The sequence below is a fragment of the Emydura macquarii genome, unplaced genomic scaffold (assembly GCF_026122565.2).
Source record: "Emydura macquarii macquarii isolate MOO-44397 ecotype Brisbane River unplaced genomic scaffold, CSIRO-AGI_Emac_v2 contig_2287, whole genome shotgun sequence".
In the NCBI taxonomy this organism is placed as follows: Eukaryota; Metazoa; Chordata; order Testudines; family Chelidae; genus Emydura; species Emydura macquarii.
In genome coordinates, this window is record NW_027132424.1 from 60,250 (window position 1) to 78,597 (window position 18,348).

Genomic DNA, 18,348 nt, shown 5'->3' on the forward strand with positions numbered 1-18,348 from the left:
GCTTGACACAAAAAGTCTATGTGGGACACAGGACCTGCTTACATCAACCTCGCTGGCAACGTGTCTTCATTTAAATTTGGCTCCCGCCACACTGATTTAATAACACCACCTCCCCGATTGGCATAGACTCAGGTCAATGTAAAGAGGTCCGCGCAGTGTAGACACTTCAGTCGACAGTTGTTGGCCGCCAGGAGTTGTCCTACAATGCCCCACCCTGACTGTTCTGGTCACCGTTGTGAACTTCTCTGCTCAGAATTCAGGTGGATAGGAAGCTCCTTCTCCCTTTAAAGCCCTGCAAATTTTTGAAATTCCTTTTCCTTGTTGTCCGACACGGCCAGCCACCTAGCAGCTCCCCATTGTTGAGTCTAATTGCCCAGTTGTCTATGCTGGCTACAAGCTCTTGACATGCTCCTGCTAGGCACATAAATACCTTTAAAAATCTGGCCACTATGAGACTCCTAAGTTCCTAAGTCACTTTTGAAAATAAGGCTTTGGTTCTTAAACCATGTAGGTGATTTTGAGAATTTTCCCCAATGACAGTAAGTGGAAGAGACTCCGTATGTGTATATGTGTGTGTTTACATCAGAGCGAGAGACAAGCCAGACAATGTATAGCCAGGGCTACATGAGAAAATCTCTGCTGGTTTAGCTATACTAGCTAGCAACCACTCCTATTTTAAATTTACTAGTGTTTTGCTAGTGTAGCTTATAGCGGTTCTCTGAGAGAAATACACTACAGCAGCAAAAGCGCTTCTATGTCTTTATAACCATGTTTACACTGGGATTTTTACCGGTATCGAAATGTCTCAAAATATCATATCGCCTAACTGGCATTGCTAGATGGCAAAAGTTTCTAGAGTAGATCTGACTTATGTGGTTTTTTTGCAAGCTTACATTATAAGTACATTTCTGATTCTTTAGTGTGTTTGCTTGTCAAGAACGTTGCACACATTTTTTTTTTTAGTGCACATTATTATGAGTGTGTTCCTGAGTGTAACTCAACCCGCATGTGAGTGTTTTCTTTCCGGGCTGTGGTTGAGAATGTTTGTAATGTGAGTATCTGTTTCTCACTGTGAGTTACTGTGTGTTCACTTGTGAATGTACAGTATCCTGTCTTTGTTACTGAAACAACCAAAAACCAAACAACCAAACAAGCTCATTCACCCCAAGATTAGTACTCACATCTTCTTCGTTCAGATCTCCTTCTCTGAAAGCCACTAGGGGTGATGGACAACCAATACATTAACATTTAAAAAAAGATCTCTTTCCTCCCCCCACCCACAATATCAAAATATTAGATAATTATTGAGTTACAGAAGGGTAGCCGTGTTAGTCTGTTTTTAGCAAAACAGCGAGAGTCTTGTGGCATCTTAAAGACTAACACATTTATTTGGGTATAAGCTTTCATGGGCAGAAACCCACTTCATCAGATGCATGCATCCATGCAACAAATCCCGTTGCCAGCTCTGCCCACATATCTACTCAAGTGACACCATTGCAGGTCCTAACCACATCAGCCACACCATCAGGACCTCATTCACCTGCACATCTACTAATGTGATATATGCCATCATGTGCCAGCAATGCCCCTCTGCCAGGTACATTGGTCAGACCGGACTGTCACTACGCAAAAGAATAAATGGACAGAAATCAGACATCAGGAATGGTAACATTCAAAAACCAGTAGGAGAGCACTTCAGTCTCCCTGGACACTCAGTAACAGACTTGAAAGTTGCCATACTTCAAGAAAAAAACTTCAAAAACAAACTCCAGCGCGAAACTGCAGAGCTGGAACTCATCTGCAAACTTGACACTATTAGACTGAGTCTGAATAGAGAGTGGGAGAGGCTAGCCCACTACAAAAAATAATGTTCCCTCTTTTGATATTCACACCTTCTCATCACCTGTTGTGAATGACCTCATCCCCCCCTGACTGAATTACCTCAGTAACACTTGCCCTTCTCACTGTGATGTAACTCATCCATCCTTGTATGTGTATATACACCTACCAAACTGAAGTTTCCACTTCATGCATCCGACCAAGTGGATTTCTGCCCACGAAAGCTTATGCCCAAATAAATGTGTTAGTCTTTAGATAATTATTGTTTAAATTTTTCACTGTTAAACTTTGAAAAACAAAGAAAAAACAGTTTTCTGCTCATTGTTTTTCAGGCTAAATTTTCAGTTTCAATGCATTCATATTGAAATTTTAGGTTTTTGTTTCCTCCCATGCCTTTTTCTCTTCCATCTTTGGAATACCATTTGGAAAAATGGGGGAGAGGAGTAAAAAGTAAGAAGTGAGAAAAAAAGGACTTTACCTCATTTTTTGCCAGTGTGAAAATTTAAGAATTGAAACTTTTGATTCAAAATGCAATGAAAAAATAATGTTCTTTGAAATGTTCAGTTGCTTTTAAAAAAAATATTTAAAACAGATTTTCCCATCCACAATTTGTTGGCAGAATTATTTATTTTTTCATTTATTTTATGGTAAATAATCTCAACCACCTGTAAAAATCTCAGGGTAAAGGACAGACACATGTGGCTGTGGGCAATGGGAGAGGACGGTTTGTGGGGAAACTCTGGCTTTGGACTATGGGGAGTTGGGTTGAATATCCCCCATGCCATAGACAACCTCTGCAGAGCACAGGTAACTCACATCTTCTCCCCCTACTGGGTTTTCCAGGGTGAATAAGGAACTTAAGTGTCCAGTTCCCATTGCTTTTCACTGACAGTTTGTTGCCCAATATCTCTAAAGTACTTTGACATTCACAGGCTCTGTGCCTCAGTGCCCCTTCCAGAAATGGGGATAATATTACTATTTCTTTATTTTGCAGGCTCCAAGTGGGTATGGAGAGCCATTTGTTGGATACTATTGAAATACCAGAGTCCCCAGTATTATTGCTCCATTTTTCAGTGTTTATTAGTATTCTCATTTCTCAGAGAAATAAGCCTTAATATGTTTGCATATGGTATTCACGCTAAAGAATTCTACTAGCTCTACTGGAAATATAATGATGGTAGATTTGTGCTGTGTAGGAATAAAAATGTTAAAGAAAGAAAGAAAGAAAGAAAGAAAGAAAGAAAGAAAGAAATTAAATATGTAGTAAAAAATCTATTTTTCATTGGCTTATTTCCAGCACTTTCACTTCCATGGTGCATACGTCTATGTATTAACATGGCTACGTGTTTACCCTCATTAGAATCTTGGACACTGTATGAAGAACAGACAAACCAGTGTAGACATGTTTCTATATAAGAAGGAGTGAGTCTCAATTGCCATCATAGCCCAGCCTACTATAGCACCATTTGTGTGTGTGTGTGTGTGTGTGTGACGCAGAGGATTTATTATGAAATTTTATTGAATTTATTCATGTCTCTGTCTCTCTGATGAAGAGGAAATCCTTCCCGTAACATTTCTTGAAGCATCATCTGAAACTTTTTCTCCATCAGTAATTGGAATAAAGAATCAATTTGTGTACATGTTGTGTGTGTGTGTGTGTGTGTGTGTGTGTGTTGAGACGCAGGAATCTTGGGTTCTTTTCCAGGTTCTGAAGGGTAGTGTCATCTAGTGGTCACAAACACTTCTACCACATTCCTTCAGCCTGTCCTTGTCCCAGTCTGTTTCCATCCCCTCAGGCTCCTCAGCCCAGTTCCAGGCTCCTTACCCAGCCTATCACAGTTTCCTCCTCTGGGCTTCCCATCCACGTCCCAGCCTCACTTTCCACCCAACTCCTTGTCCCATTAACCTTTTTGAAGCCAGTACCAATGTACCCATTGCTCCAGCTCCTCCTCTGATTTGTCTTCCCCACTCCCACACCAGGGGGAGCACTGACAGACATATTACCTGAGCACCTCATAATGTAGCTTGATATTGGCTGAGAAACGGATTATCCCCATTTTACAGATAAGAAAACGGAGGCACAAATGGTAACATTTTCAAAAGTAATAGCAGCCAGATTTTCAAAGATACTTCAATATCTAAAGATGTGGATGTAATCAAGGGCCACATTATTAAAGATATTTAGATGCCCAGTCTGGCTCCAAGGGAGTTTTGAAAACCACACTACACACCTATCTGTATATTTAGGCTCTGAAATATCTTTAAAAATCTGGTCCCAAGTCACTTCTATGTCTAAGTGCCACTGGCCAGAGTGACCTGTGTGTGTTCTGAGTGTTAGCCCAGACATGGGATAGAAGCTGGGGTTACAAGCCAGGATTAATGGGTGTTGGCAAAGCTTTAGGGGGCATGGAGGAGCCCAGGACTGGTATAGCAGGAGGCTGCAGGTTGGCAGAGCTTTGGGGCGGGCTGTGACAGCCAGGGGAGTATAGAATCAGGACTGAGGTGCACCTGTGTGTGCATGTAAACCCAGACATTAATAGCATTAGGTGGGGGTGGGCTGTGGGTTAGGGCTGAGGGCAGAACTGGGGATCCCTGGCAGGACAGCAAAGCCTGTCACCATCCAGGTGCATTGGCTGATCTCTGTCACTGTGGCCTAGAATCCTGGAATTGCCTTTCACTTGCTGTGTCTGGGCCGTGCTGCCTTGGCCAACCGAGTGGGACTCTCCAGCGTGTTTACATGTCAGTTTCACAGCATTCCCTCCTCCCCTTGCATTCCCTCACTTGTGGGGACTCTGGTGGAATTTATGAATGGAGGATCACCTTTCACAGGGGCTGGCATAACTGGCTTGACCCCTTTCCCTTTACATTTCTTTGTCTAACTTTAATCCATGCTTCTGACTTGCTTTCCTAATCAGCCTCGATGGGACTGCCGCCGGGACCTGCTTTTCTCAATAACGTTTCCATCTAACGGCCCTCTCCGGGACCCATTAAAAAAAGGAGTAACTTTGTTTCTGCCGCTGGTGCTTAATTGCTTGAGAGGTTTGTCGGCTCTCCAGGCAGTGCCTGGATCTCAGCTGAGAGTAACATTTCTCAAAGTGCAGATTAAAGCAAGTGAAGTTATAACAACCTGTGTCTCCTCCTGTAAATCTCTATAGAGTCACGGCTGCTGCCTGGCTAATTGGAGAAATTACTTCTTAGTAGATACGTTGTTAACGGGGATTATTTTAATGAGCACATAATGAAACAAGAATTTTTTTATGTAATAATCAAGCGAGAGTCAATGCAATTAACATGTTTCAAATGAAATTGATCAGGGTTCCTTCTTGTTAGGCGCCTGTCACTCCAGATGTGTGATCAGACCTATAGAAACAGCTGCATTCTTAAAGTCAAGCGCCTTACACTCTATGGACAGACTTCATTGCCACCTCTTTGATCAGCCCCCAGGGGACCAAGATACTTTCAGCCTCTTCTCAGCTCCAATTCCCACCTGCTTTGACCGTGAAATTAGCTGCAAATGGAGTGAGAAGGAATGTCAGTTACCTATGAGCATGATATATTTTTAAATGAAATTTAATCTCTATGACTGTGAAATGGGAAATTTAATCTCCACAACTGAAATGTTAGCAGCCCCGGCCTACGTGAGAACATAGGAACGGCCATATTGAGTCAGACCAAAGGTCATCCCGCCCAGGTATCCTGTCTTCTGACAGTGGCCAGTGCCGGATGGATCAGAGGGAATGAACAGAACAGAGCAGTTATTGAGTGATCCATCTCTTGTTGTTCAGTCCAAGCTTCTGGCAGTCAGAAACTTAGGGACACCCAGAGCATGGGGTTGCATCCCTGACCATCTGTAGTTTATAGCCATTGATGGCCTAATCCTCCATGAACATATCTAATTATTTTTTAACCCTGTTATAGTCTTGGCCTTCACAACATCCTCTGGCAAGGAGTTCCACAGGTTGACTGTGCTTTGTGTGAAGAAGCACTTCCTTTTGTTTGTTTTATACCTGCTGCCTATTCATTTAAGTGTGCAACCCCTGGTAGTTGTGTTATTCAAGGGTAAATAACACTTCCTGATTCACTTTCTCCTCACCATTCATATTTCCCCTTGGTCATTTCTTTTACAGGCTGAACACTCAGCCCCCAACTTTTTAATCTCTCCTATGGAAGTTGTTCCATAACTCTAATCATTTTTGCTGCCCTTCTATGTACCTTTTCCAATTCTAACGTATCTTTTTTTAAGATGGGGTGAACAAAACTGCATGCAGTATTCAAGGTGTGGGCATACCATGGATTTACACAGTGGTATTATAATATTTACTTATTATCTGTCCCTTTCCTAGTGGTTTTGTTAGCTTTTTTGACTGCTGTTGCACATTCAGGGAATGTTATCTGAGATCCATGATGACCCCAAAGTCTCTTTCTTGAGTGGTAAACATTAATTTAGACCCCATCATTTTGTATGTATAGCTGGGATTATGTTTTCCAATGTGCATTACTTTGCATTTATCAATACTGAATTTTATCTACCATTTTGTTACCAAGTCATCCAGTTTTGTGAGCTTCCTTTGTAACTCTTTGCAATCAGCTTTGTATTTGATTATCTTGAGTAGTTTTGTATCATCTGCAAACTTTGCCACCTCACTGTCTACCTGCTTTACCAGATCTTTTATGAATATGTTGAACAGCACTGGTCCCTCCATTGTGAAAACTGACCATTTATTCCTATCCCTTCTTTCCTGTCTTTTAATCAGTTACTGATCCAGGAGAGGACCTTCCCTCTTATCCCACGACTCCCTACTTTGCTTAAGAACCTTTAGTGAGGGATCTTGTCAAAGGCTTTCTGAAAATCCAAGTACTCTCTATTCTAATAGATTGGTGAGGCATGATTTCTCTTTACAAAAGCCATGTTGACTCTTCCCCCAACAAATCGTGTTCATCTATGTGTCTGATAATTCTGTTCTTTACTATAGTTTCATTCAGTTTTCCTAGTACTGAAGTTAGGCTTACTGGCCTGTAATTGACGGGATTACCTCTGGAGCCATTTTTTAAAAAATGGTGGCATATTAGCTATCCCCCACTGAAGCAAAGCTCTGTGTAGGTCAAAATCTTATCTCTTACACCAACAGAAGTTGGTCAGTAAATATATTACCGCACCCTCCTTCTCTTTATCATATCCTGGGACCAATACAGCTACAACGACACTGCAAATGTGCTCATTTAAGTGGTAGATAGATAGATAGATAGATAGATAGTGTGAGATATTAAGGACAGAGGACAGTAGGAGAGTGCTGGAAGGGAGGTATGTGAGCCCAAGAATGCTCAGGGCTCTGTTCCCTGCAGTTTAGCTAAGTGCCATTAGCGGGCAATTAGGGGCAGCTGGGGCCAATGAAGGACCAGTCAGGAGCCTCATAAAAGCCCTCCGCCCCAAACAGTCAGAGCACAAGCAGGAGGAGTGTGCTGTGCTGTGCTGTGCTGTGCACCGCACCAGAGTGACGTGGATCGGACTGAAGTGAAGGGGAGTGGTGAGCTGACTTCAAGTGGAGGAGAAGAACGGAGTGCAGAGGCCTGTGGACAAACGGAGGTATCCGGCGCAAGGAGCCAGAAGGAGGGGGAAAAGTAGCCCAGGGGAAGGCAGTGCAGCTGGGAGCACGGTGCCAGCAGCACAAAGCTGCCTCTCCTAGGGCCCCTGGGCTGGGACCTGGAGGAGCGGGTGGGCCCGGGTCCCTACCCCCCTCCTTAGGGAAGACGGGGTGACTGGACACGCCTGGCCCACCAGAGACGGCACAAGCGTGGGACCCACTAGAGGGGAGCTGACGGCTGCCACAATAGATAGATAGATAGAACAGGTGGGCAGAGAGATGATTAGACAGATGAATGGTGAATGGATGACAAGGCAGATTGACAGAGATGTAGACGTTTGCAATGTTGTTACAGCCATGTTAGTCCCAGGATATTAGAGGAATAAAGTGGGTGAGGTAGTATATTTTATTAGACCCACATCTGTTGGTGAGGGAGACAAGCTTTCTCACTTAGAATCATAGACTCAGAGAAGATGAGGGTTGGAAGGGACCTCAGGAGGTCATATAGTCCAACCCCCTGCTCAAAGCAGAACCAACCCCAACTAAATCATCCCACCCAGGGCTTTGTCAAGCTGCACCTTAAAAAGCTGTATGGATGGAGATTCCACCACCTCCCTAGGTAACCTATTACAGTGTTTCATGCCGCCCCCAGTGAAAAAGTTTTTCCTAATATCCAACCTAGACCTCCCCGATTGCAACTTGAGACTATTGCTCCTTGTTCTGTCTTCTACTACCATTGAGAACAGCCTAGCTCCATCCTCGCTGGAACCGTCTTTCAGGTAGTTGAAAGCTGCTATCAAATCCCCCCCCATTCTTCTCTTCTGCAGACTAAACAAGCCTAGTTCCCTCAACCTCTCCTCTTAAGTCTTGTGCTCCAGCTCCCTATTCATTTTTGTTGCCATCCGCTGGACTCTCTCCAACTTGTCTACATCCTTTTTGTAGTGGGGGGCCCAAAATTGGACACAATACTCCAAATGTGGCCTCACTAATGCCAAATAGAGGGGAATCGTATAGTGTGTGTAAATATATATATATATATACACACACACACACATATATATTATATATATATTATATATTATATCATATAGTAGCACCATGTGCATCCCTTAGCCTCCACTTCTTTGTCATCCCTAGTAAACAGTATAGATACCCCTGTTTTCCATGGTCTCACACCTTGTGTTGTCATTTCTATTTGTAGAAAATTAGTTCAGAGCAGTTGGGCAGATCACTATTTCCACTATTTCCTCCTCACACTAATGATGGCATCAGACGGCCACACTACATTCACTTTTCACGATGTAAAAGCCAGCAGATGTTAAAAGCACTTGGTGAATCAACTCCAGTGATGACACTGCATTAAACTTGTGGTAGTGGAGGGGAGAGCAAAATTTCTGGGGTCATTTTAGTCGGCATATATGTTGTGTGATCTGGAAAGCAATTTGCTGCATCACTAAAAAGGTGTTATTTCAGATCACCATCGGATGTAAACCAGGTTCACTCTATTGATGTCAATGGGGAAGATTTTGAGTAGATATAAATGTGTGTAGCTCAGTTTGAATCAATGGAGTATGAGCCTCAGGTGATGTAAATAGAGAGCTCAGATGAAGTCTTTACACTGGCAGAGGATCTGGAGGTAAACATCCAAAGGTTCTTTCACTGTTAGACTAGTGGTTCCCCACTGTTTTTATTTTGGGTGTAACTTTATAAGGCAATGAGCAATAGCATCTCATAAATCAGGCTCATCTCCCAGCTCTCCAGTGCCCCAACGCCTGCAAACAAATCTGTGAGTCATTAAACTAGAATACTATAAAAACACATATAATGATGTATTGATGTCATGCCTCTTGCAGACACGGGATCAGATCCTCCGCTGGTGTCAATTGGCATCGTTCTGTTGACTTGCTGATCAACATTAGGTGAGAATCTGGCCTGCACTCTCGCTAACTCCAGGCCATTTAAATATCTAGGCAACGCACAAGCCGGTGAAGCGCTGCAGATTTAGTTCTGCTTGACCTGTGTGACTGCCCCAAATTCAGACTGATTTATTCATAGTGCAGTAAGAAGCTGTCAAGACAACACTGCTGTGCAAATATTCAGTAAGGGGAAATCACTAGACTAGACTCAAAAAGCTCACAGACTTTTAAGTTTCCATCCTTCTTGGTGGCTTTCTTATTACAATCACACCATCTAGAGGCCACGGTGTGCCTAGCACAGTACAGATCTTCTCCTGAAGAAAGAACGAGGGTCCTGTAGCACCTTAAAGAATAACAAATTTGTGCAGGCATAAGCTTGTTTTTGCTGTATACAGACTAACACGGCTACCCCTCTGGAACTTCTCCTGAAGGGTTTATTTAGGCCAGACGGAACAAGATGCCCCGTGTCATAGGAGACCAGGCACACATGGCACAAGTTTCAGATCTCAAACAGCTGTAAGAGGGTTCAGGGCCTTCAGACCTGTACACTTCCTTGGCAAAATCAGGGCCATGAGATGTTGGTGCAGAATGTGCTATCATTTCATCTCGAAGCAGGGCCAACCCCAACTAAAGCATCCCGGTCATGGCTTTGTCAAGCTAGGCCAGAGTACACCATACAAGAGAGCATTCATAATGAAGACCAAAGAAGGGAGTAGACATCAGGGCTGGGATTTTCAAAGGAGCTTAAGGGATTTAGAGGCCCCACTCCCATTGAAAGTCAGCGGGAGCTGGGAGTCAAAGGCCAGATTTTCCAAGCTATTTAGGCACCTAAAGATGCAGCTAGGTGCTTAGTGGCATTTACCCTGGTTAGGATCCCAGGAGCAGTTCGGTATAGGTGTTTAGAAGGCCCACTCCCACTGATTTAAATGGCGTTAGGAACCTAAATTCCCTTTAAAATCTGACCCCTAACTCCTAATGATTTGCAGTGGTAGTTAGACACTTAGCCTACCCTGCCTGAGATGCCACGTACTAACTGTCCATGTGCATCCTGCTGATGGCCAAGCACATTGTAGCAGAAAGTGAGAGCCTGAGACATAAGACCTAGTATAACAGGCCAGGTGTGAGGCCTGAGGCCTAAGCTAAAGTAATCATAGAATCAGAGAAAATTAGGGTTGGAAGGACCTCAGCAGGTCAGCTAGTCCAACCCCCTGCTCAAAGCAGAACTAACCTCACCTATATCATCCCAGCCAGGGCTTTGTCAAGCCAGGCTTTAAAAACCTCTAAGGATGGAGATTCAATAGTGATAAAGGCAAAGTAATGAACACTGGAAAATGCAATCCCAACTATACATACAGAATTTTGAGGTCTAAGTTAGCTGTCACCATTCTGGAAGGAGATCTTGGAGGCATCATGGATAGTCCTCTGAAAATATCCGCTCAATGTGCAGCAGCAGTCAAAAATGTTAACAGAATATTAGGAACAATTAGGAAAGGGATAGATAGTAAGACAGAAAATATCATAATGTCACTATATAAACCAACACCTTGTCTATTGAAAGTAGTTCTGGTCACCACACCTCAAAAAAGATATATTAGAACTGGAAAAAGGAGAAAAAAGGACAACAAAAATTATTAGGGCTATAGAGGATAGGAGAGATTAAAAAGACTGGACTGTTCAGCCTGGAAAAGAGATGATGGAGTTGGGATACAATAGAGGTCCATAAAATCAGGAATGGTGTGAAGAAAGTGAATAAAGAAATGCTATTTTCTCCTTCACGTAACATAAAAATTAACGTAACATAACATAAGAAAATAACAAAAGAACTAGTGGTCAGTCAATGAAATAAATGGGCAGTGGGTTTAAAACAAACAAAAGGAAGCACTTCTTCACAAAATGGACACAAGAATACATTTATGACCAGCAGAGTTCAGGATAATAAGATTTTTTTAAGTATAAAAGAATCCTGGGAGTGATATTGGTCCATTATTATTATTAAATGATAGAATTATCAATAATAATGCAGAAAGGCAAAAGTGTTCAATTAATATTTCTTGTCTGCATTTAGGGACTCAAAAACAGACGACGTAGTCATATCATATCATGATTATCATATCATGATAATAACACAATTTGCTGTCCACTAATATCATGGAAGGATGTAAAATATCAATTATTATATCATATATTATAGTGAGACATTTTAAATGCAAAAGGGCTGGAGAACTTGCATACAAGAGTTTTAGAAGAGCTGGCTGAGGACATCACTGGATTGTTAATATTGATTTTCAATACGCCTGGGGAAGTTCCAGAAGACTGGAAGAAAGCTAATGTTGGGCCAATATTTAAAAAAGGAAAATAGTATGACCTACGTAATTATAGGCCTGTCTGCCTGCCATGGATCTGCCGCTGATACAAGATTCAAGTAATAAATAACTAACGTAGCATACTATAATTAATGCCAGTCCACATGGGTTTATGTTAAATAGATCCTGTCAGACTAATTGAATATCATTTTTGGATGAGATTACAAGTTTGGCTGATAAAGATAATACTGTGGATGTAATAAACTTAGATTTCTATAAGCCATTTGACTTGGAACCACATGACACTTTGATTAAAAAGCTGGAAAGATATAAAATCAGCAGAACAAACATGAAATGGATTTACAGCTTGCTCACTGCTAGGTGTCAATATGTAATTGCTAATGAGATATGATCACTGAGCAGGTGTCTTGCAAGGATCAGTTCTTAACCCTAGGTTATTTAGTGTTTTTATCAGTGATCTATAAGAAAACATAAAATCATCCCTGATAAAGTTTGCAGATCACACAAAAATTGGGGGAGTGGTAAATAATGAAGAGGCGAGGGCTCTGATATAGAGCAATATGAACAGCTTGATAAACTGAATGTAAGCAAACGATGAGTGTTTTAACATGGGTAAATGTAAATTTATACCCCTAAGAACAAAGATTGTTGGCCAAAATTACAGGGTGGGGGACTCTACCCTGGGAAGCAGCAACTCTGAAAAAGATTTGGGGACCAGGATGGATAATCAGCTGAATGTGAGCTCCCACTGAGATGCTGTGGCTAAAAAGTTAATCCATAAAGAGGGAATTTCAGGTAGGAACAGATGAATTTATTTTTAATCTCGGTTTGGAACTGGTGCGACAGCTGCTGCAATACTGTGTCCAGTTCTTGTGCTCACAATTGAAGAAGGATGTTGATATGTTGGAGAAGGTATAGAGAAGAGCCACGTGAATGGTTAAAGGACTAGAAAACATGCCTGATAATGATAGACTCAAAGAACTAAAACTATTTAGCTTAACAAAAAGAAGGTTAAGGGTTGACTTGTTCACAGACTGAAAGTTCCTACATGGGGAACAAATATTTATAACGAATTCTTCAGTCTGGCGGGAAGTTGAAGCTAGGAAAATTCAATCTGGAAGTAAGATGTTAATTTTTAAAGTAAGAATAATTAATCAGCGGAACAATTTAGCAAGTTTAGTTGTGAATTCAATGTCACTGTCAATTTTCAAATCAACACTGGGTATTTTTTTTTCTCAAAGATCTGCTCCAGGAATTATTTTGGGGATACTCCATGGCCTGTGTTATATGGGAGGTCAGACTAGATGATCACAATCTTCCCCTCTGGCTTCAGAATCTATGCATTTATGTATGTACGTATTGATGTTTCTCCCTGTTACCGTATTGCTCTATCCCTGTATATCTGTGAATGGTGAATAGATCAGGTGCTTGTGGATTGCACTCAGGTATATGCAGCATAAATCCTTGCTTTTCTACGACCAATAAAGCTCACAGTGGTGGCTTCTTCTGTGAGCTCTTTGTCCATGCACAGCAAGGGGAGGGGTCAAATGAGGGCATTTCTCATTATTTCACAGATGGGGAAAATGAGGCTGAGGGATGAGTTTGAGTAACACACGGAGGCTCATGCAGTGCAGGAAGCATTTGGGAAAGGCTGAACTAGCGTGCTGGTCTCCAGCCTTCCATCACTGTACTTCAGCAAGGAGACAATCCTGACTTAGCAGAATGTGTTATATTATCTAGGGAAGTCTGTGAAATTCTGTTGAGCTCAGGTGTCCCCAGGATGATGGGGAGCTGACGGTGGAGTACAAAACACTTCCCCCCATCTGACCAATTTGAGCTGCAGTGCATGAACAAGGTGGGTAGGGGTAAAGACAGTTGGATGGTGATCGAAAGAGATTCTAACCGATGTAGCTATCTACCAACTTTGCCAGTCTTTGGTTTTGAAGTGGCAGATTCCCTTTTGTACCGACAATACTTCATGCCACTCCAGCAGTGTAAGGGGTCCATATAATGGAAATGATTCAAAATGATCACACAGACTTTAAGTCCCCTTTGACACTGCTACAGTGGTTGAAAGTGACCTTCTTGGAAATAAGAATCAGGTATGAAATCTTTCTGTAACAAATATAAGTCTAGGTGCAGGAAAAGCAAAATATACCACCTTACAAAGCACCATTAATCAGCAGCCAGTTTGATTGTGCATCCTCTAGAGAGAAAAAGATTGTGAATGAAGAGAATTTATATTGGCAAGCTCCATCAGCAGAGCTGGTAAGTTAGATCCACTAGCCAGATACAGCTGGAATTGTAATTCAAAGTAACTGTATAGGGAAATAGCTTCTCCTTTCTTGGCAATAGGAGATACCTGAAAAGCCTCCCGCTGTTCCAAAAGTTTTTCTCATTGTTTGCCCACTGTACCTGTACTGGAAGAATGGTTATACCTCATCCCTCTGTTTCAATATAGTATATAGTCTAGGAGGAACAAAAGGAAATAGGGCTGGACTTAATGACTTCTGCCAGTCTTACATTTCTACAATTCAGATACCGGAAACTGAATTTTTATGTTTATGAAAATCCAAAATTGTTCTATGAAAATATTTTTTCCTAAAGTCTCCATTTCATCAAAGAGAGAGTTTCCATCCAAAATGTTTAAATGGAAATGGAAACGTCTCCAGCAGCTCTAACAAATTCACCTCTCGAATTTACTGGTTCATTAACTTAACTCAGGCAGATAGAGAAGTGTAGATACACATCAGTATAAGAACAGCCCTACTGGATCAGCCCAATGGTACACCTAGCCCACTTTCCTGTCTTCCGACAGTGGCCAGTGTCAGATGATTCAGAGAGAAAAAACAGAACAGGGCAATTCTGAGTGATGCATCCCTGTTCTTCAGTCCCAGCTTCTGGCAGATGGAGGTTTTGGAGTGTTTATATCTGACAGCAGGGCACAGGGCACAGAAGGGGGGATCTGAACTCTTGTGTTCTCTGCCTATTTGTCTCTAAGATTTGAACAAATCACTTCTGCTCCCTGACTCAGTTGCCCCTCTTGTACAATGGGGGTAGTGATACTTGCCTAGTCAACCATTCACCCCACTGTGGTTAAATCTGGTCTCTGGCAGGCAGATGTGTGGTGTGGCTGAATAACCATTCTGTACACATTGCAGGTGTAAAGAACTACACAAGAATTATTATCTGTAGGAGAAGGATTTCAAACTGTGCAGCTGGGATTTTCAAACACGCATACGGGAGTTAATCACCTGACTTCCACCGAATGTTACTGAGAGCTGGGTACCTGACTCCCTTAGACCCCTTTGAAAATACCAAGCTACAGCAACAATCGTCCATTTATTCTTCCCGCCATAAACTGACGTCTTTCTCAGTTCAGGGGGAAATGGCCTTTGCAGAATGTGGCAAAAGTACGTGCAATAGTGGGGTGGGTTATAGGTTGTTTCTTAAGCATTTAGCATTGAATAGCACTTGGAACATGATTCCTAAATATTATTCTGGTCTATCCTAGACTGTCAGCTTTGAATGAAGCAGACCCCAGGGGAGGTGAGTGGAAGAGGGGGATTGTCCATCTGCGCTGTACATCTGGGAAGCTGCATCTTTGTTATTTGTTTCTACTGGCTTGTCTGTCTTGTCATTTAGATTGTAAGCTCTTTGGAGTAGGGACGGCTTGAATGCTATGTTTTTCCAGTGCTTAGTACAAACTGTTTCCCAACCATAGGTGGGACCTTAAGATTCTACCAGAAGACACACAAGAAATAATAAATAGAAATGTTAGTTTCCAGTGTAGTTTCCACGTTGCTGAGAATTTGAGTTATGCTTTTAAAATGGAATGGTGGAGCTGGCCAAAAAACAAGATTTCCATTTTGTGGAAAATGCCCCGGCTTCACACTTTGTTTTTATTCCAATATGGCACAAAAATGAGTCCCCTACATCTCAAATAAGTGCCCCCATCCCTGGGCTAAAGAGCTGATATTTTCCATGGTTTTGGTTTAATCAGATATTCCATGTTGGATCTGAGACACTACCCTGATGAGATTTTCAGCTAAACCTAGCTTGTTTCTGTGAAATAGTTCAATTTTAACACAACGGCATTTTTCAAAGGGAAGCAGTTTTGTCGATCTTTTTTTGACCAGCTCTAGGTCTAAGGAACACAAGCCCCTGTGAAGGTCAGAAGATTGTAAGTGATTTAGGAGTAGAAATCCTGTCAACTTTCAGTGGGACTTGTGCAAAAACTGCCACTCTGTGGGGAGCAGAGAGAAAAGTTATCTCCCAAGGTGAGGCATGAAGAGAATAGGCCTAATAACAAGGCTTTCTCATGAGTGGGTGGAGTGAGGTTGATGGGTTCAATCAGCAAGAGAGAAAAGACACCATAGGATCAGCCACCCCAGTGCATCCTCATGGGTCTTAGAAGAATGATGAGTGGTGATCCCATCTCTATGGTGTTGAGTAGCACCCATTTTCTCCTCTCTTCTCATAGCTTTAGTACCAGATATCTGCGGTCTGCAACTTCCAGATCCAAATGTGTGTTCAACATGTTAAAATGCTTTATGACCTCTCGTGTCTTGACAGATGGATGTCATGGCTGGGACAGAAATAAGAAATCAAACCAGCGTGCAGGAATTCATCATCCTGGGCTTTCCCGGCACTTGGTATTTCCAGATGTCCCTTGCTGGGGTGTTTTCTATTATGTACTTCCTGACGATCATGGGGAACGTGTCCATCATAGCTGTAGTGAGGACACACCGACGCCTGTTCACCCCCATGTACTTCTTCCTCTGCAATCTCTCCTTCCTGGAGATCAAGGCTATTGCTGTCATGGTAGGCACGAGACAACCCATCTCTTCCTCTGCCTGCCTCCTGCAATTGTTTCTTCTCCTCTCCTCGGGTGCCACAGAATGTTTCCTTCTGGCTGTCATGGCCTATGACCGCTACCTGGCCATATGCCACCCACTGCACTACAGCTCCCTCATGAACGGCACCTTCTTTGCTCAGCTGGCCTTCCTCTCTTGGCTGTGTGGGTTCCTGGCTATCTTTGTGCTGGTAGTACTATTAACCAGGTTGTCTTTCTGTGGCCCTAATGTCATCAATCATTTCATTTGTGATATAGATTCCTGGATAGCGCTCTCCTGCACGGACAAACAACTCGTTGAGCTGGCAACGTTCATTGACTCATTTATTGTTGTCATGATCTCATGCGTCATAACCCTGGTCTCTTACATTTACATTATTGCCACCATCCTGAGACTCCCATCAGCCAAAGGCTGGCAAAAGGCCTTTTCCACTTGCTCTCCCCATCTCACCGTCGTGACTATCTGGTACAGCTCCACCATTTTTCTTTTTGTCAAACCTTCTGCAAAGGAAAGATTAGATTTGAACAAAACAATCAACATCTTTAACACTATAGTAACTCTTCTACTAAACCCTTTCATTTACACTCTAAGAAACAAAGAGGTGAAGGAAGCCTTGGGAAAGACAGTCAGGGGAATGTTAAGCGATTTTAAAAAAGCCGGGGTCTAATAGAAATGTTATCAAAAGGACCAGAGCTTTAATTACAATGTCCTGAAGGCAATTGATATAGCTAAATATGAGGCATATTGAATTACATACTGAATTACATAAAGAATTGTAAAGTAACTCATTGCTCACTCACGGCATCAAGGTGGAACAAGCAGGCAATAAATGGTTCCATTCCCCAATCTGCCCCAGGGACAACCTGTTTGGTTACTTCTAACAGAAGGGACCTCAGGAGGCCATCTAGTCAAACCCCCTGCTCAAAGCAGGACTAACCTCAGATAAATCATCCGAGCCAGAGCTTTGTTAAGCTGCAGCTTAAAAACCTCTAAAGATGGAGATTCCACCACCTCCCTAGGTAACCCATTCCAGTGCTTCACCACCCACCATGCTAAATTTGAATATTGCTTCACAAGATCTCTGTGGATTGATGCATTGTTAATTATGTTATGCCCAAAGAAGTTAGGTTCCCAACTCCCATTGGGTGTTTTAGGCCTTGCTGGGGCCCTGGGCATAATTAACATTATGAACCTAGTTTAATGGAAATTAAAAGATACGGTCACAAAAGTGAAATTAAAAAACTGCATGGAAACTTTTTAAAAACACCATAATACAGGCTCAAATTAAAGGTATACCCCAAATTAAAAACAACAACAACAACAACATAGTAAGAGGACCTAAAAAATGCAACCATGGCTAAACAACAAAGTAAAAATAGCTGTAAGAGGCAAAAAGACATCATTTAAAAATAGGAACTTAAATCCTACTGACGAAAATAGAAAAGAGAATCAACTCTGGAAAGTCATTTGTGAAAGTATAATTTGGAAGGCTCAAAAAGAATTTGAAGAGCAACTTGCCAAAGACTCAAAGACTAACAGCAAAAAATAAATTAAGTCCAGTAGAAGCATGAAGCCTGCTAAACACTCAGTGGGCCACTAGGTGATTGACATGTTAAAGGAGCATTCAAGGAAGATAAAGCCATTGCAGAGAAGCTAAATGAATTCTTTGCATAAATCTTCATTTCAGAGGAGGTGAGGGAGTTTTCCACACCTGAGCCATTTTTTTCAAGTGACAAATCATAGAATCATAGAATCATAGAATATTAGAGTTGGAAGGGACCTCAGGAGGTCATCTAGTCCAACCCCCTGCTCAAAGCAGGACTAACCTCAG

At 42.1% G+C, this 18,348-nt stretch overlaps 1 protein-coding gene across 1 annotated transcript; it reads left to right on the plus strand.

Moving 5' to 3' along the window:
* Positions 1-7,344: 7,344 nt before the first annotated feature.
* LOC137161215 (olfactory receptor 6F1-like) lies at positions 7,345-17,184 on the plus strand. Its single transcript, XM_067560322.1, has 2 exons — positions 7,345-7,423; positions 16,237-17,184. Exon 2 carries the CDS (start codon positions 16,237-16,239, stop codon positions 17,182-17,184), a length of 948 nt encoding a protein of 315 aa, XP_067416423.1. The 5' UTR covers positions 7,345-7,423.
* The last annotated feature ends 1,164 nt before the right edge of the window (positions 17,185-18,348 follow it).